The sequence below is a fragment of the Epinephelus moara genome, chromosome 11, assembly GCF_006386435.1.
Source record: "Epinephelus moara isolate mb chromosome 11, YSFRI_EMoa_1.0, whole genome shotgun sequence".
NCBI classification, from domain to species: Eukaryota; Metazoa; Chordata; class Actinopteri; order Perciformes; family Serranidae; genus Epinephelus; species Epinephelus moara.
In genome coordinates, this window is record NC_065516.1 from 2991341 (window position 1) to 3011034 (window position 19694).

At 41.8% G+C, this 19694-nt stretch overlaps 1 protein-coding gene across 4 annotated transcripts in view; it reads right to left on the reverse strand.

Annotated features, from left to right (window-relative positions):
* Positions 1-888: 888 nt before the first annotated feature.
* rreb1a (ras responsive element binding protein 1a) overlaps positions 889-19694 on the reverse strand; it is a 99438-nt gene continuing 80632 nt past the window's right edge. For all 4 annotated transcript variants that reach the window (XM_050057345.1, XM_050057344.1, XM_050057347.1 and 1 more), the window contains 11 exons: positions 19384-19573; positions 18998-19282; positions 17730-18201; positions 14903-16646; positions 14102-14286; positions 13822-14019; positions 12057-12218; positions 11325-11465; positions 10538-10665; positions 8792-9509; positions 889-7962 (listed from right to left, as the gene is read on the reverse strand). In XM_050057345.1, the coding sequence (XP_049913302.1) occupies positions 7301-7962; positions 8792-9509; positions 10538-10665; positions 11325-11465; positions 12057-12218; positions 13822-14019; positions 14102-14286; positions 14903-16646; positions 17730-18201; positions 18998-19282; positions 19384-19573 (4885 nt within the window). In that variant the 3' untranslated portion in view covers positions 889-7300. The remainder of the gene's footprint in view (positions 7963-8791; positions 9510-10537; positions 10666-11324; positions 11466-12056; positions 12219-13821; positions 14020-14101; positions 14287-14902; positions 16647-17729; positions 18202-18997; positions 19283-19383; positions 19574-19694) is intronic.

Sequence of the window (19694 nt, forward strand, 5' to 3'; positions counted from 1 at the left end):
CAATCATGTTTCTTGAGTTGAGGATACAATAACAACCCTTTTACCTTTACTATAAAACATTTTAAGATATTTTCCATCTTTTTTCTCTTTTTGGCATGGAACATTGTGTGATCAACAGCAACTAATGAACCCATTTCAGTATAAATATCCAAATATATCACATTAATTGTGATGAAAATGTTGTTTTCTGAGCAGTAATTGCTTGTTGAGCTCTAACTACAGTTATCTATAAACTTTTATATGCCAACAATGGCAGACATTTTAATTAACTTTCAATTCCATTCCCGTTACCCAGGAAGGGTTGTTGAGTTATATACAGAACACTCTAATAAAGATAGAAAGTGCCTAAATTGGCATTTTTAGCCAATTTGATTTATTTTCAATTTTCAAATCCTTATTCATCTTTGACCCACTAATTAAAATTAAAATACACTGCTGTCAGGTCTTTTAGTTAGCTGACCATGCAAAAATGTGAAATTTGTTAACAGGCAAGAATACAATTCAACATTTACCTTAAGTAATAACCAGGTAAACTGCATTATTCTTTCCAGAAAATTAAATTACAGACTTGGACATCTTTTGACACTTTTTACATTAGTTATACAGTACACATTGCACTGTCCATATTATAGTTATGTTTCTTATTTGCTAAAATGCTGTAACAGTATCATTTCCCACTGCAATTAATAAAGTCATTCATCTGTCTAAAGTAAGATTACACAAGCTTCTTGTCTAAAATGCATTTTTAAATTTTCTTTTTTAAATTTTGGACTGTTGTAAACTACTTCAACTCCTAGATCTGCCTGATTAAATGCTGCTTATGGAAGCAGTGGTGTTTACAACAGTAAAGAAAGACAAAAACATGGACCACATTTGATTCACACACCCTTACTTAATATAATCTTTATTGCTTTTTCTTATTGGGTTGAATACAGAACAGGTTTACATCGCTTGACTTTGTGAAACACTGTCATGTTTTACAAACAGCAGGAGGAGGAGAGGACAGACGAGGGGATGGAAGGAAGGATGGAAACACAACCACAGAAATGTTTTGCTTGTGTTAATGCTTTCTGATTGAGGTCCAGCATCTGTGTGTGTTTGTGAGAAGAGGAGGGATGTGTTTACTTCTCCTCCTGACGTTCCCTTTGACCTCTGACCAGGACAGGAAGTGAAACTGAGCGTTAAACCAAGACAGGAAGCAGTTTCAGGTTTGAACCAAATGTGCGAGTGAGAGGAGAGGACAGAACAAAAAATGTCAAAAATATTCTGGCTATAAAATGCCAAAAATCCAACGACATCTTTTTTCTGTTAGGCTATGACGAGTTCACAGTCAAGTGCTAAATGTAGTGATTGACAGTTCTGACTCATTATTTAACAAAAAAAAAAAAAAAAAAGACAAAATAATCAGGACTTGGAAAGAGTTGCAACTCAGGAAATAAGAACATGAAGCATTTCGAATAATGGATTTGTGAAAGACCCTGAGAGCGAGATTATATATATTTTCATATTTATATTTATATATATGTGTGTGTGTGTAGCGCGAGAAGAGATGGAGAAAAGAGAAATCATCCATAATTGAAAATTAGATTAACATGCAAAAAACTAACCTAAAACTCACCCTTTAACTGAACACAATGGATTTTCACAGTTTTATACGCATTTATATGTCATAGAGAAAAAAATAAACACAACAAAAATCATTTCTCAGCCAAACTAGAAATAAACAACAACAGAACCAAGAGACCCAGACAGTCTGTTCTCATATACAGGAGATCTACATAAAGCTTTTTGGATTCAGAGGGATTCTTATTGCTAGTCCGATTCGCACCCCGGCCCCCCGCGACCTACAGCAAGCCGGTTAGTCCACAACACAAACCATCAGTTCCTCAAAACAGTTCTGCAGCATATTTGTGATATTTTTAATACATGGCTTCTTCTCAAGTCATTGTAGAAACTAATTTGCACCAGAACACATAAACACACACCTGGGCTCCAAATAAATACATTTAAAAACAGTCCACATGCATTCGAATGGAAGTCCAGTATTCATATGGCCGTGCACACACACACACACAAACACAAACACACACACACGTACACACACGTACGTTAACGCATATTACCGAGGGAGAGGGACGTACAGATAGAGCTAACAAAACATAAAACAGTTGAGAGAGAGAAAGAGAAAGTTTCTTCACGGATATGAACAGTTCTGAAAAAAATGTTAACTGTCTAAATGAGTAACTCATAATTACAATTTTATTCAAAATTTGGACTCTTTTTGAGTGAAGACTATTTCCAATTAGCATTCAGTAGTAGCTGACTCTCACCAGCACGTCAGTGTTAGAATGTATTTTATTTTGGGATTTCCTGATTAAGCTTTTTTTTCATGTAGACTTGCTGCAAAATAAATAAATTTCAATCGATTTGCCATGATCAGTGGATTCACAGGAGTGTATCCGCACAAATTCTTTCAATTTACAACTTTGACATGCAGAAAGACTTTTGCCTGATTGAATTAAGGGAAACTGAAAGCAAAATGAAATGCATATTTGACCCACTGACCAATAGTGAACCATTTTGACAGTTTTTAGCTGAAAAAAAAAATCTGGGCTTTGTAAATGTATTGTCCCATTAGCAACTGTGCTTAAAAAACACAAGAGACAGGATAGGTTTCTATCTTAGGAAAGCTGTGTCAAAGTATTGTTTCACTGGCAACCAAGCTAACAGTTAGACAAATGGGTATTTCTGCAATTACCGCTACTGACTAGCTGTAGCATGTTCCTGGCAGGCTAGTATGTTACAGAAGAATCAGATTAGCCATGCGAGTACACACTAAACCTCTATCACCAACTATTTCACAAGGTACTACAACTGCTTTAAAAAAACCCCTCAAATCCTCCCAGTGGGTTTTATGGACTTTTTAAAGCTGGACATCCTCATGTTACCTCAAAAAATGAATGCCAGATCACTGTTCATGTTTTGTGACTCGATCGTTTGCTGCTGAAAACTACAAAGACTGAGTTGTGAGCAAATTTTGGGATTCCGGGTGGTATTGGGGAGTAATTACTCCCCTTACTTAAGCAGCCATTTTTTATTTCTTTTCAGACCAAAATCTACTGTTCTATGCAACTCTCCTATCTAGTCTGATCCAAAGAAGAAACCCTAAAAAACAAGACTAAGCCTTTTCATTACATAGATGCTCATTTTGCAATTACAATTACAATAGAATTTGCATTTTGCATTTTTACCAGGCATTAGCCTACGACCAAGAAGGAGCAAGGAAGTGTTGAAGCAACAAAGGAGTCATCTTTCTGTCCACTTTTGATCAAAAGCAAAGGTTTTGGATGCCTTTGGAGATTTTTTGATTTGGAAAAACTGAAATTTTACTCTGAATAGACAGCTTTAGGAAAATCTTCAAACACGCTCCTGCTCAGTGCTGGGACTCAAAACTTCAGGGGTTCTGAACCTGACAATCTGGTTGAAACTCTCTCTCTCTCTGCTCTCTTGATTGTGTCGCGATATTCCACTGTAGTAGTACTAGTAGTAGAAGTAGTAGTAGTAGTAGTTTTGGAAGTTGTTAGTGCCAGTTCACAGCAGCGTCCAGTTAGTCAGTCAGTCCAGTTGTGGTTGTTCAATAATTCTCGCTGTTAAACTGACTAGATGACTTTACTGTCGCTGCCTTACAGTTCCATTATGAGCCGCTGAGGTTCGATTTGTTTTTGATTATGAGGTTGCTTGATCTCAAAAAAAAAAAAAAAAAAAAAAAAAAAAAAAAGACGAAAATGTACAAGAAGAAAAATTAGCTATATTCATCTTCACACGACAAAGAAAATGCACATGCACACTACCCGTCCCCTCTGGTCGTGATATCAGGATCAACAATACATGATCAGAAATCCAACGCCCTTTTCTGTTGTGGAAATGTCTGGTTGGGTTTGTACGAGGGGGTGGAATTAGCCCTTTAACTTGTGTTTGTTTGTGTGTGCAGCAGGGTAATACAGTTCAGGAACCCCCCCCCCAACTACCCATCCATTCGTCTGTCCCTTGATTCATTCATCCATCCATCCATCCATCCATCCATCCATCCATCTCACCCTGTCATTTAGCTCCTTCTGGAGATAACACGGAGATTAAACTGAGGGGTTTACTTAAAAAAAAAAAAGAAAAAAGAAAAATCCATTTTCCATTTGAAAATTACAACTGATTGTCTCTACTACCAAATTCATAAACACGTCTTCAGATAGGCCTATCTGACCGCTCAGTTAAAGTGTTACTAAAAAACAGCTGAAGTTTATGTCACGTAGAAATGTAGAAAAAGGTTTTTTTAGCTCTTCTCTTTGTCTCTGTATAGACACGAAAGAGCTTCAAGTCCTCAAATTGGCTTTCATGTAAAAGAAGACAGGGCTAGAAAAGGACAAACAGTACTAAAGCAATCCAGGGTCAACTCTAGACACTAAGATAATACTGGAGGGAGACTAGCTTGACCTGCCATTAGCTAGAACTGCAGTTGACCAACTTAGCGATGTGTTAACTTAACTGACTTATCTGGTCTGATCAGCAAGCCCAAGCTAGCATGCTTTTTTACCCTGTAGCTGGTGTACGGAGATAGATTTGGATTTATTTATGTGAGGACATCGACAATCCATATGTTAATGTCTAAATTGTAAATATAAAACCACTCCCACAAATACACAAAAAGTTTGTAAACACATAATATTTGCAAATACCAAACAGATCTGCAAATACACACATTCCAAAAATTAAAAGACAGTGTGCATAAAATGCAAATCTGCAAGTGTAGAATTAAGATGCTCAAATAAAAACTGGATTCACAAACATCTGTTCAAAAGTTGTACATGATAAGGAACTCACAAATGGTTTTCATTTATTTGTAAATTGAATATATTTTTCTTATTTGTTTCTGTACTTACAGATTCGTTTAATATTTGCAAAATAGTTTTTGAGTTTACAAATCTTTTTCGTATTTATGGAAGGTGTTTTTTATTCACAAATAATATTGAGCCAAATCTATCTCCTTATTGATATCTTGGGGCCTACTATACAAAGCTCTGGCTAATGGCTAAAGCTAGCTTGAGCTAACTGACCATACCAAACTAGGTAACCAAGCTATCCACTGTCAGCCTGGTTAAGAAGTATGGTCTGATCAGTTAGCCCTAGCTAGCATGTGTTTTTACGCTGTCATTGATGTCTTAGGGCCCGTAAATCAAAGTTCTGACTAATGGCTAAAGCTAACTGGCGCTAACTGACCATATTTTGGTTGATATCTAAGGCCCCCCTGCGAAAGGTCAGGCTGTGACAATGACAAGAGCTAGCTACAACTAACAAACACACCACCAGTTAACCGAGATAATCCATGGTCAGCTTGATTAAGTTGTACGGTCTGGTCAGTTAGCCCTAGTTAGCATGTGTTTTGAGCCTGCAGTTGATATATTTAAGAGCCTACTGCACCAAAGCTCAGGCTAATGATGAGCTGGACTAACTGGCCATGTTAGAGAAATTAAGCCATCTGCAGTTTTGTAGCTAAGCCCTAGTTAGCTTGAGTTTGGTGTTAGCCCTTTTATAAGCTGTAGCGAAGACTAAGCACTGTTTATCTTAAGGCTCATTGTGCAGACCAGGCTAGCAATGACTTAGCCCTTGCCATTTCTATTTTACACTGTTGTTGATACTGAGTTAGCCTTGGTTAGCTGTTAAGTTAGTCTTGGACATTTTGCAAGCCAAGCAAGTAACAACTTAGACATGTTAACCTTGACTAGCTGAAGCCATGCTAATGAGTTAGCCCCAGCTAGCTCTGATTTGGCCCACAGTAGAAACCAGGCTAGCAAAGAATTAGCCTTGCTAGCCCTGTTTAGGAAGACATAGGATTTAAAGGGTTGCCTACAGAGCTGCTCATCTGTTGTTTTAATGGTTGCAGTTAAGAAGCAGAAGTTGAGGTAAACTGAACCTGGGTAACATGTTAGCGGCAATGTATGTTAGCACGCTAGAGGCCCTGTAATAAACCCTAAATGAACACTAAGGGGTGATGATGAGAGACAGGTGGGGGTCACACACATTCATACACACAACAAAAAATTTGATTTGTTCAGTTATAAAAAAATCCACAAAACACAAGAATTCCTCTCCCTACACCTAAATGTCACTGATAATCGCACACACACAAAAAAAAGAAAAAAAAAATACTCTAGCATCACGTGCCACATTTTCAACTCTCTGTACAAACATGGAATCAACTGAGAATGATTATGAATGAGAAAGTATTAACACACAAACCAACTCACAGGGTGGCTTTGAGGGATAAAGGGATCAATAGTGTGATGGGTTTTAAAAAAACAAACAGACATGGAGAGCACAAACTGATCAACACTATATCCACTCTTTCAGGAGTTCTTCTTCACACAGAAATGTGATGCGACTTTGACAAGTTCATGAATGTTTTTGTGTGTTTGAGCCAGCTGAGAGACGGGGGATCAGTGCGGAAGCGAGCCGAAAGGACGACGAGGTGTTGACCTTTCTTGTGTTTTCCAGTTACAAAAAGCTTCCTTTGTCGCACAGTAAGAGACGACCACCAGCCACCAATGGAAGTCGTCATTTTGCTGGTGAATCTGAGTTCAACCAGCCACGTTGGCAACCTACCAGCCTTCACCTCCCCACTCTTGATTTTTATCCAAAATATCTCAATGGCTAGAGAAGCCGGAGGAGTGGCTGGTGAATTTTGGAAAGCTGCTGTGGCTGGTGGAGAAGAAAAATTTCCCACCCTGACAAGTTCACTCTCAAATCCAAAGCTGGTTCAAATCTTAAAATTGGATTGTTCAGTCTCTGTTTTGTGGCCGGAGCCCAGCTGTGATTTAAATACAGAAGAATTAACGCAGATACCGACAGTCTATATCAGTCTTTTTCTGTCCCTCTGTGTCTCCTAAGTTGATCATCAATTCTCAAACAGAATCTAGCACAATAATAAATCATAACTTTATTCTTTTTATTGCTGAAATATAGATTCCCCGCACAAAAATAGTAATGCAAATCATTGTCATCATAAAAAGCTATAAAAATTAGATCCATCCTCCGTAATAATGCAGATAAAGATATAGCAAAAAACATCTCTTAGAAGTAGGACTAGTAGTAAGGCACTTCAAGAAAACGAGGTTTTCGTCTTTCTATCAAAAAAAGTTTTCCGGGCTGGTTTTTGCATCATCATCATTATCATCATCAATGGTGTAGCATCTTTCCGGCATATGGCACTGTGGTGACGTTGGTTTAGACAGCCAGGAAGAGTTTCCCCTCAATCTACCCCCACCAGAGGAGGCTCTCCGTTGGGGAGGATGTGCTCCAGAGGGGGCTTAGCATGGATCTCCAGCAGCCCCTGGATGAAGCCCTCTGCAGGGGCAGCTGCCACGGACTCCCCTGGCAGAGAGCTGGAGGATGAGGAAGAGGGGTCTTTGGAGAGGTTTGAGTTGGGCGTCGATTTCAGGTCGTCGCTAGTAGTTGTCTTTGTCTCAGTAGCTTGTTTGCTGGGAGCCGTGTCAGCGGAGGGTTGTTGTGTCACAGACTCTGCAGAGAGTTTAGATTTTTCCTCAGCGTCTTCAGAAGCGACGGCCGTTGATGGTTCTGAATTTGCACAGGACTCCACTTGTTTTGCAGGGCTTTCTTCCTCCAATGTGGCTGACTCTGCTCCATCACCCTTCTCACCCTCCTCTTTCATGTCCTCCTCCTCCAGCTCCTTGCTCCCTGCAGCGCCACTACCACACTCGCTCTCGTTTTCCGAGGGCGGGCAAGTGGAGGGTGGGGTCTGGGTGCAGGAGTCTCCATCCTCGCTGGCGTCGTCGTTTGCAGCCGAAGCTCCGTCAGCCCCACGGGGCTTCAGGTGGATCCTTTGGTGGCGGACAAGGCTGTGCTTTAGGGTGAAAGTCCTCTCACAGGTTTGACACTGGTAAGGTCGCTCACCTGGAGGGGCACAGAAGGAGGGATTTATAATCCACAACATAAACAAAAAGGAAAAATAGTTAATGTAAGCCAACAAATAATAATGAATTAACAAAGACATGCATGAAAATATGAATACAGCAACAGGGCACTGTGTGTCAACAAAACCTTAAAATAATAGGAATTTAAAAAAAATAAAAAATATATAAAATCAAATAATGAAATTATAGATATCATTTAAAATACACAAAATTCAAAATTAATAAAATAAATGTTCAAGTAAAAAATAAATACTGAAATTACAAGAAAATCAAATCAAATAAAATGCAATTAAAAGAAACTGATGGGAAAAAAAATCAATAAATGCTAAAAAATGCTATAAATGAGTATAAAATTAATAATTATGGTAGAATAATGAAGACATGCAGGAAAATATAAATACAGTAATGTAACACTGTGTCAACAAAACCTTAAAATAATAGGAATTAAAAAGTAAATAAAAAAATAAAATTAAAGAAATAATTAAAAATAAATCATACAAAATTAAAATTTATACAATGCTAAAATGTTAAAGCAAAACAAATATACTGAAAGTTCAAGAAAATAAAAACAAAAAAAGTTACTTTCAAGTAAGAGAAACAAGAAAAAAAACTTAAAATAATGATGATAATATAATAATAAAAATGGTAAAAACAAATTTAACCATTTGAAAAAAGACAAAAAATAAAATTGAAATACAATTAATTAATGAAAAAATTTAAAATTGCAACAAATTGAATAAACTTAACATTAACTTAATATACATGTATAACAAAGGAATAAAATCTAAACATATAAATGAATTGGATACCTGTGTGTGACCTTGTGTGTCTGGTCAGGTCCTGCAGAGACCAGAATCTTTTCCCGCAGACGGTACAGATCTTCTTCCTCTTGTCTACTCGTCTTCCTGACCCCTCTCCTCCCTCTAAACTCTTTGGTTCTGACGCCTCCTCGTCGCTCCTCTCCTCCTTCTCCTTTTCCTCCTCCTCTGACTCCCCGCTCTCTCCTCCCTCACTCTCACCTCCCCTCCCTCCTGCTTCCTCCACCTCCATCTCCATCTTCTGCTCCTCCTCTTTCTCCTCCTCTGATGACCTGGCGGTGTTGCTCTCCATCACCTCCTCTTTCACCGGTGGGTTCTCCTCCACTGGCGCCGGGGTTGGCGTCTCCTCTGAGAGGTGTGCCCTCTCGTGGCGAGCGAGGGTGGTGGCATAGCGGAAGCTCTTCTTACACACTCGACATACATGTTTGTACTCCGGCTGCTGCTTCGCCACGGGGCTGCTAGAAGAGGAAGAGGAGGAGGACGAGGAGGAGGTTGTAGCACCTTTCTCCTTCTCTTGACTCTCTGTTGCTACCTGTGGGGCAGAGGTAGAGGATGATGAGGAGGATGAGGAAGAGGATGCAGGCTGGGGGGGTTGTTCTTCCTGAGCGGGGCTTGAGGATGTGGAGAGCTTGAAGTCGATTAGCTTTTTGCCAAAGTTCAGGTCCAGACTTTTGTTGCTGTGGCAGTCATCATCATCTGTGCTCTCCACCTGCAGGAGACATTCAAGGAGGTTAAATCAACAGTGACTGGACGTGTGGATGGAAGATTTTTGACACAGAATTCACTCCAGATCCTGTTTCTTTGGCGTATGAATTCTAGAGTCATGTCACAGTGACTTTGACCTTTAACCACCAAAATCTTAAGAGTTCATTGTTGAGTCCATTTGGACATGTTTGCAAAATTTGACAAAGTTCCCCCAAGGCACTGCTTCACAAAAATGAGACGGTCACAAGTTCAACACTGACCTTGACCTCTAACCACCAAAATCTAAAAATTAATTGTTGAGTCCAAGTGGAAGTTTGTGCCAAATTTAAAGCAACTCGCTCAAGGCGTTGTTGAGATACCACGTCCACTAGAATGTGATAGATGAGGTCACAGTGACCTTGACCTTTGACCACCAAAATCTGATCAGTTCATCGTTGAGTCCAAGTGGACGAGTTTTGCTAAATTTGAAAATCTCTCAAGGTATTCTTGAGTTATCCTGTTCAGGAGAATAAGACGAGCGGACAACCTTAAAAACCTAACGCCTTTGAAGCATAAAAATGTAAAATATATCTGTTTTTAAGTCAAAAGATCAATGCAATGCGTAAAATAACAAAAAAATAATGCACAAAAGTATGAAGAATATGTGCACTAAGAGTCTTTAAGATGGACTTAAGGAATCTGATTTTGGTTTGTTTTGTTGCAGCTGTCGAGGAATAAATTCTCACTTCAACTGTGTTTCTAGGAACTAATAAAGAAGTGTTTCTACACACACACTTAAGCAACTGTGTTACAGTTGGTTTTCTCCTATAAGATGGTTCCTTAAATGCCAGATAATCAATAAAATTGATTGATTGATTGATAATTTCTTGGACATATACATATAACCAGGTTCCTTGTTTCACTTGTATGCATGTGTAAGAGACATCTGATCCCTTACAAGTTACATCAGTGCATGTGTACTCTAATTACCTGTGAAACCTGTTTTCTCTGAGTGACTATAAACATTGTGCGGGGAAGCTCAGGTAGCATTACCTTGGTGCTGTTGCTCTGTGGAGGCTGTTTTCCCTGTGCTGCTCTGGTCTCTGGAACCCTCTGCTGGTCTGATTGCTCTGTGGTTTCTGTCTCCTGCTGCTCGGCACAGCTGGCGGCTGGACTGCAACCTGCAGCACAAACCAACATCTGTTAGTATCATCCGAGTACATATACATGCATCAGAAATGGAGCAAAATATAAATGAGTTTCTGTAATACAAATAACTTCACATATGACATCTAACTCTCACTTTTTGGGACATTTTATGCTTTTATTAGATCTTATACAGCATGAACACAAAATCAAATATGAGGGCAAGAGATGAGAACAATATGCAACAAAGACGGACGTTGCAGTTCAGGGTTGACGTGTTCACCACAGTCACCAGCCCACCACCTTGAGAACATATTTCAAATCTGAAGTATTTCTTTACATGGCAGCAAACACCTCACCTTAATGACAATTTTTAAAAAACAAACAAACAAACAAACAAAAAACCAAAACAAAACACACAAATCAAAATTTACCCAGTTAAGTTTCCATTCAGTCTTTGAATGGAAACACTTGAATCTATGAGTGCAACCAACGCCTAATTTAATCTGCAGAGTGTTTTCTTGATTAACTGTTGAATTGCTCTAGAAAATGTCAGAAAATGCTGTTCAGAGATTCCAAAATTCGAAAATAATCAGTAACATGATGTGAACAAATGATTAATTATCAAAATCATTGTTAATTAACTTTTTATCATTTGACTAATTGATTAAATGCCTTTGTTCCGATGACAAACCTTGGCTTGGTTTATGGGTGGGGCTTGACTGCACTGATAATGCCCCATTCCCATCTAATGTGGGGGTTGGATCCGGGGTGGCATTGGCGCTGCTGAGGTCTTGTGCTTCTGGTGCAACCTGCTCCGTCTCTGACTGACTCTCTGTAGGACACAACATAATCAATACAACCAATAATACACAGTATAGGCCACTGGTTCCGAAATGAGATGAATATTAGGATTAGGATTAAAAAGGAAAAAAATTAATTCTACTCGTCAATTTTTTTTTTTTTAAACTTATTTTCCTGCTAAACATTTTTTTGTATTTTTAGTACAATTTCTGACATCAATAATTAACCTTAACGCTCAATGTATTGTTTAGTATTACATAAATTATTCAAAGGAAGCATACTGAGGAAAAAAAAAGAACTAGACATTGCTTTGTATTAAAGGGTCACATACAAAAAAAGACTGGAAACCACTGACTTAGAAAATAATAACAGGAACATTAAAAATAGCAAAAAAAGATTTAAAAATTAATCATCATTATTAAAGTAAAATAAAAGGAAATAAATGATAGTTGATACTGTAGGTGAGGTTTAATTTTTAAGGTTTAATTTTGCATGTGAAAACATGATTGAAAAGATGACATCTAACCAAAGCTGCTGGATGCTCAGATTAAATCTGTGCTAATAAAACTCCCTTCACATTTTTATTTAATGCTTTTTAAATTGAGAAGTTTGTAATTCTGACCTGCGCTGTCCTGTGAGCCTTCGTCTCCATCTTTCTTGGCGAGGGCGCCGTTGCGTCGCAGCGTTCGGTGGGTCACGCCATGTTTCCTCAGCAGGTGGCGCTCACAGTTGGATTTGGTGGAGAAAAAGGCATCGCACTTTGGACAAGGGAAAGGTTTCTGGCCTGAAGAAAGACAAAGGCTTTAGCAGAGGGGAGGGACATCTGGAAAATATTTCTTTAATTTTGCTATTCACGCTCTATTAACGCTTCCAATAAATAAAGGTAATGTTACAGTAAATTATTATATAAGGACCACAACAAATCTGGATAACTGGAGTAGCTAATAGAGTTGCAAAAAGTACTCTGATACTTAAGTAGAGGTACCAATACAACAGTGAAAAAATACTTAAATTATTAAAAGTAAGTCTCCTGTGGTGTATATTCATCTGTGACATTATTAGATAGTTAATACTGAAGTATCGGTGTTAGAGCAGCATGCTACTGCTGTAGCTGCTCCAGATGGATTCAGTTTAAACTACTTTGTATACAGTAAACTAGTTTAGTCAAGTGGTTCCCGGGCTAGGCGTCGGGCCCCTCTAAAGGTCACCAGAGAAATCTGAGGTGTCATCACATGTATAATGGAAGAGCAGAAGAAGAAGCTAACTTCTTATACAGATTTTCTTTCATGTCATAATAAATTCTCCGCGTGTGGAAAATACCCCCTGTGAGGTCACAGGGGTTGCTGGCACACACAAGTATTCCCTGGCTAATTTTGCCAGTTGGGGGGTATTTGTTTTTGTGGGTTTTCCACTAGTCCATGGGATTGGTAGGGGGTTATCAATTGCAGCTGTCTCCTCCATGCCCTCTGAGCTGCTCGAGAGGAGATCACACACCTTTGCCTGGACAGCACGTTGAACTTCATCAGAGGTGAAACTCAGGTGTTTGTGCCTCGGATCCAGGAAGGATGTGATGTATGCAGCTGTCATGAGTCATTTTGAGGGTATGTGCATCTGATCTTTTTGTGAACGCTCTGTCTGACAAAATTTAAGTTGTATGCTCAGTACCTCATAAACGTGCATTTTTACTAAATTGTACTATTTATGAGTTGATAACATTTCCAGAACTTCTCATGTGGTTTCATTTGAAAAAAAAAAAAAAAAAAAGTCCTCAAAAGTCTACACAAGAACTTAGTTTCTTCTTCTTTTCTTCCATTAATCATTTGACGGCCCGTCCGATTTAGCTGGTGTTGTTTGGAGGGTCCCACCCCTTGGCTGGGAAGAACAAATGGTAATTTTGTGGGTGCAGCATTCCTTCAGGAGAGAGGTTTTTGTGTTGAATTTAATAAGCAAATTATATGTCTTTTTTTAATGTAAAAATGAAACCTGAAAAGTAAGGAGTATCTAGAGCTGTCATGGTAAAAGTACAATATTTCTCTTCTGAGATTTAGTGGACTTAAAGTCTGAAGTAGCAGAACATGCAAACTCTCAAATAAAGTGCCTCAAAATTGTACTTAACTACATTACTTGAGTAAAAGTTACTTTTCACCACTGGTTGCTAATGAAATATAAGATGAACCAATAACACAAAAAACATAAATAAAGCACAACTAACATACAAAAATCAGTAAATGTTCACACTTAGTTCTGATTATGTTTCTGTCTTAGCATTTATAATGTTCTTCATTTACTTCATTTACTCAGTAAAATGAGGCCTTTGGCCAACAGCTTCTGACCTGGACAAAAAGCCTGTGTGTTAATGTCAGCGTGTTTTGGTGGTTGTATTTTACCGGTGTGAGTCAGCATGTGTCTCTGCAGGGAGCTGGCCCAGGGGAACACTCGGGGGCAGAAGGGACAGGTCATCTTCTGGACCGAGTTGGAGTAGGCGTTTTTCTTCCCTTTGGACTGTGGCACCACTGCTGCTGCCACTGGCTTCACCTCCTCCTTCACTCCTCCCTCCTTCTCCTCCCCTCCTCCTGCTCTGTCATCTGTTCACAGGGAGAAGTTTGAATGAATCCTCAGAGTATCATTTAGTCATCCACTAAATCCTGAATGTGTCCCTCCTCCTACCTCTCTTTGCTCCCAGGTCTGCAGATCCGGTCTGCAGGTAGGTGCTGAACTTGTTGGCATCAGTAGTGGCCAACATCTTCTCCACGCTGGCAAACTCACCGCTGGACTCCAGGTCGATGCCGCCGCCGCTGACAACGGCCTTCTCCTTCACTGCCAGGACAGCAGGCTTCTTCCTGGTCCGCTTTCTATTAGACAAAAGCACAACAACATGTACTAATCTGATGTATGTTTCTTTGGCACCATCCAGTGGCAGAATCAACTTTGAACTTCATTCTAAAACCGTACTTCATGTAGCTTTATTATATAACAGTAGCTACTTTACCAAACTGGGACTTAGAGGACAAGACTGAAAACTTACATATTTACCTCTTTTACAACTGTATAAACACTCCTTTTTCTGTCTTTGTTGTTTGAACAATATCTATATATTGTATACATCCCACAAATACTGACTGTATCTATTCAACATCATTTCCATATTTTTTTCCAATGTCATTCTGTGTCAGTGGAAATCAATTCAAAACTTAAAACTAGGATAATTATTTTCATCAGTTAAAAACAGTTTACAATAAACAGTAAACAAATAAAAAAATAAAAAAAAAGAAAATAGCGCAAAACTCCTTTTATTGACAAAGATTGAAAACAGAGGAAACACGCCAAATCCTTACATAAATCTATTAGTGAAAAATGATAAGACATTATTTACCCGAGCAATTAAACAGAACAAAGTTTTCAGTGTGGACTTGCCAAATGCAGAAGCAGCAAAAAAACAAACAAACAAAAAAACAACCCCACACATACCTGGAGGATCCCTCAGATGCGTCATCACTTTGTGTCTCCAGAACAGCGGAGGGTCCTGGGGCATCTGCAGCAGAGTCCACCTGAGCGGGAGCGACCACTGCCTGGGGTTTGACCTCTAACGTGGTGGCGTCTCTCTTCAGCAGGTCTGGAGCTCCGGAGACGGAGTGGATGATCTGAGCAATGGAGGCAAGAGGAGGGAGCTCTTTGTGGGCAGTGGAGGGTGAGGAGGTGGTGGAGGAGGCCGGTTTGGGGAGCAGGGGTTTGAGGCGCTGGGCTCGTGTTGAGTTGTTGAGGGTGGGGAGGGAGGCTGGAGGAGGGGTTGATCCTGGGGGGAGCTGGTAGCAGCCGAGCTGGGGGTGAGGGTGTAGGTGAGGCAGGGCACTTGCCGCCTTCTCCTCCTTGGACAGAGCCAGAGCCTGCTGCTGCTCCACGATGCTGCTGCTGCTCTGCTCCATCTTGATCTCCCTCTTCTCTCCAGTACTCGTTGCTTCCCTCTTCTGCCTCTTGCTGGGGATTGACAGATCGATGGGCTGGTCCAGGATGGAGCAGTCAAAGCTGGGGGAGACACTCTCCTGTTTGACCCCAGGAGACCCCGCCTGACTGCTGGCCCCACGCCCCTTGGCGGAGAAGTCCAGTGGCTGGTCCAGTTCAGGATAAACCACGCTAGCCAGCTCCTCCACCTTCACTGTTTGGAGCGCCTGAATTGGAGGCTGACTGATCCCATTCAGCGCCATCTGATTAACTGGAGCTGTTCGAGCAGAGGGGGCGGTAGGGACAGGCGCGCCAGCAGGCAGGAGTGTGGCGATATGTTCTTCAATCTCCCTCTCCTGCACCTCAGGGTGCTGCTTGAGCAGGTGGTGGATGCAGTTCCGCTTGGCCAGGAAGGCAGCGCCACAGCGCTTGCACTCAAACGGCTTCCTCTGGCAGCCGTTGTGAGTGCGCAGGTGGATCTGCAGCGCCCGGTAGGTCTTCAGGTCCTCACCACAGAACCGGCAAGTTGTCTCAGCTCCGGTGCAGCCCGTGTCCGTGTCTTGGGTGGTGGTTGTTGCAGCAGTAATCGCAGCAAGGTTTGCTGTGGTGGTGGAGGTGACGTACTTGATGTTTTTCTCGATATCCTTCCTCGAGGTCTTGGCGTGCTTCTTCCTGAGGTGGCGCTCGCAGTTGGCCTTGACAGTGAAAGGATAATGGCAGACCCGGCAGACATAGGGCCGCTCGCCGCTGTGTGTCCGAAGGTGTCGGATCAGCGTGGCTTTGTCTGGAGCCACGTAGTCGCAGATGTTACACTGGTGGGGAAGGATGCCGAGGTGGAAGCGCATGTGAGCCTGCAGGACGCCGGAGAAGGCAAACACCTGGTCGCAGAATCGGCACTTGAATGAGCCCGTAGCCGAGCCGGTGTTGGCATTGTTTCCCCCTTTGGTTCCTGGCTTTCTCCCGCTGAGTCCCGCCTCCTCGTGTACAGTTGTGGTGGCAGCTGGCGGAGAATCAGACAAAGGTGTGTGAGCGTCACCCATACACTCTGCGTCCAACTGCCCTCCGTTCCCAGCTGAGGAAGAGGATGAGGAGGATGAGGAGGGTGTTTTAAACAGAGTGGGGGTGGGAGGCGGCAGGCTGGGGCTGATGCAGCCCAGTGAGGCCTGCTGGGAGCTCTGGAGAGGGGGGGGAGTCGTCGCCATGAGGCTAGAGCGAGGGGTGATGGGAGGTTTGGGCTTCAATGTAGGCATCGACTTCTGACCCTGGACTTGCCCTGAAGAAGAAAAAAAACTAGGAGTCACCAAATCTTATGAACAGAGTCTTCCAGAAACTAATCGACCTATGGCTAAGCCCCGCCCTCAAACGCGATGAGCCAATCACAGTGCGTATAGCCATTCCCATACACTGGGACATTCTCTGCCTGGACATCCATTGAAATGCATTACAGAAAGTCAGTTTGTTCGGTTTTATAAGCTTTTTCTGAGATTTGAAGTTTAAAAATGGTCAAACGGTGTGCATGGGGTACATGCAACTCTGACACAAGGTATCCTGAGAGGCTGGGCGACCAGGTGTATTTTTTACCCTTTCCTAAACCACATCTCAACCGAGAAAAGTGTCTCCTTTGGATAAAGTTGTGTGGTAACGTTAGACCACAACATCAACTCAACGTGAGTAAGATTAACAATGATGTCTACATCTGTTCTAAGGTAAGTCAACATTGTGTTTGAGGCAACATATTGTCACTTTGCTGGAAAGAAATATAAAGTTATCTTTAACATCTCTAGCTAACGTTAGCTAAAGTTAGCCTAACGTTAGCTCCTAGCTGCGTTGTTCATCATGTCACCTTGTTTGCTGGGAGTTCATTAGCCTATTTTGTTCTAGTTTTGTACTTTGGTGATCGTACATCATTGTTAGCTGTTGTCCAAAGGGCTCTAGTTAAGCTAACGTTAACTTCTGGAGCTTAGCTTCATTAACTTATCTGTAATGGCAGAGATAACAAAGGTTGGCAAACGTTATGCTGAATGATTCAGTGTAAATACTGTAGCACCAAACTAACGGAGAGACACTCTTGGTAAAGATGGTAAAAAGGCCGTTATCCTTTTCTCATATTCTGAGCCAAAAACTTTAACTTCAGTGGCACCTTGATGCACCAAAATTTGATCGTTATGTCTCCAAAAATCATTACTTGCCTCCTGTGAAATGCCGTGTACTGTGACACCTGCCGTAGCGCCGGTCACTAAATGTTGATATTTTGTCCGAGTGAGTGGAGGGGGGCGTGGCTTAGCCATAGGTCAATTGATCGGATTGATTTATTGACTGACAAACACAATAACATCCAGCACCAGCCTACACCCACCTTGACCTCCAGCAAATCCTGGAGCTTTGGCCAGAGGTGGGAGAGTCAGTCCCATCTGATTCGGCGCTGCACTCGCCACTTTGAGAATCTGCTGGATGTCCGCCAGCTCCATGATCCCGGCTCCAGCTGCCTCTCCGGGTTTGACCCCCGATGATGCAGCACTGGCTGCTGCAGCACCCCCGTCAGGCTGCAGAAGGAAGCTGGTCTGGAAGGGCTGCAGGGAGAGCAGGCTCAGGGTGTCTCTCTGGGAGAGGCCCTGCAGGGCGGAGGCAGAGCCCGAGGCTTCCAGCAGCGGGATGCTGAGGGCAGCTAGACCGCCCACACCCAGGCTGAGGGGCAGCCCCAGACCTCCAGACAGGTAGGCTGAGGCCGGCTCCTGGGGAAGGCTGGAAGATGGCGGCTCCACGTGGATCACCTTGATGCTGTCTAGGTGGGCCTGATGGATCTCATCGTCTGTGGGACCAGACTTCACCTAAGAAATAAAGACAGACTCCATCAGAGGACAGCTCCAGGCCTGCAATTTTTCCAAAATTCTCCAATTCCAAATTCCAGCTTCTAAAATATGAATTTTTTACTGTTTTTTGTTTGTTTGTTTGTTTTTTCTCTTCTATTGTTGTAAATTCAATGCGTTGGTTTTCTGACACTGACGTTAAACAACCAAATATGCTCACCTTGCTCGCTTTAAATCACCTCTCCTGTCTTACCAGTCACACACATATCTAGGAAGAGACAGTAAGTCTGCCGAATCCGGAGCACAGGGCAACCTTTCTTTCTCTAACCTTGGGTATTATAGTGAGGGAGCCAGCCAGTGCCCCCTTATCTAGGCAGCTGTGCTCCCTCCATCAGACTTGGGAGACTATGGCAGCAACAGCAGTAGAAAGCCTGACCTCAAGGCCTGCTGCAGACCTGACCATGACCTTAAGCAAAGCTGTCTCATAATACTTTTAGCTGACTGAGGATGAGGGTTTCTATACAGCAAAATTTCTTCACTATAGCTGTTTTATTTAACTTAAATATTACTGTAGTTTCATTTATTAATAACAGTACTATATTTAACTTTATTATACAACAGTAGCTACTTTATTTAACTTTGTTTTAACTGTACTTTATATTGTAGTTTAGTATTTTAGTACTCAACAGTAGTTTGGAGGAATGAAATATCATTCACGTGTAAAGTGACAGAAGTGGTAGTGTGAAGACGCTACTCCCCTGTATGCGGTGAATAAAGGGATTTGTAAGCCACTGTGATAATTAAAAATATAGCTTACCGTCGAAATGTGCTGAAGCCCCAGCACCTCCAAGAAGCTGGCCTGCTCCAAGGGCAGGACTTCTTTCTCAACATCCGGACTGTCGTTCTCAACGCCGTTTTGTGCAGCTCCCTCCTCCATCTCTGCCTCCATTACCTGTGTGTCAGTGGTGGTGGGTTTGTCGGGATGGAAGGTGGTTTTATGGAGATCCAGGGCTGAGCGAAGGGGGAACGCCTTGTCGCAGCAATCACAGACGAAACGATGGAACTTACTGATACAGCGGCGAAGGTTTGTCTCACACCACACCTAGAGGGAAAGAGATGATTGAATACTGACCCTAAAAACTGATAACTTGATATGATTTCTCTCTAAGAGTTCGATGTCTAGTCAGGGGCGTGTGTCAATACCTGTGCGATGTGAGCAAACTTCTTGCAGGAGAAGTCTATGAAGGCCAGGTCATTGAAGCCGGTGGGGATGGAGGGGTTGTTCTGGATGAAGGGGCGGCCGTTGGGGTCCTGGGGGAGAATCTTGTGAACCCCCGCATTGTGACGCAGCAAACCACGGTGAGTTCGGAAGGACAGGCAGCAGAGATCACACCTACAAACACACAACCAGGGAACTTACATTGAAGGATTTATTTGTCTGAGAGTGGAGAGTGTAGTTCATGAACAGCAGAATTATTCAACGTAGCACGGAGACACCAAAAATGTGATCGGCA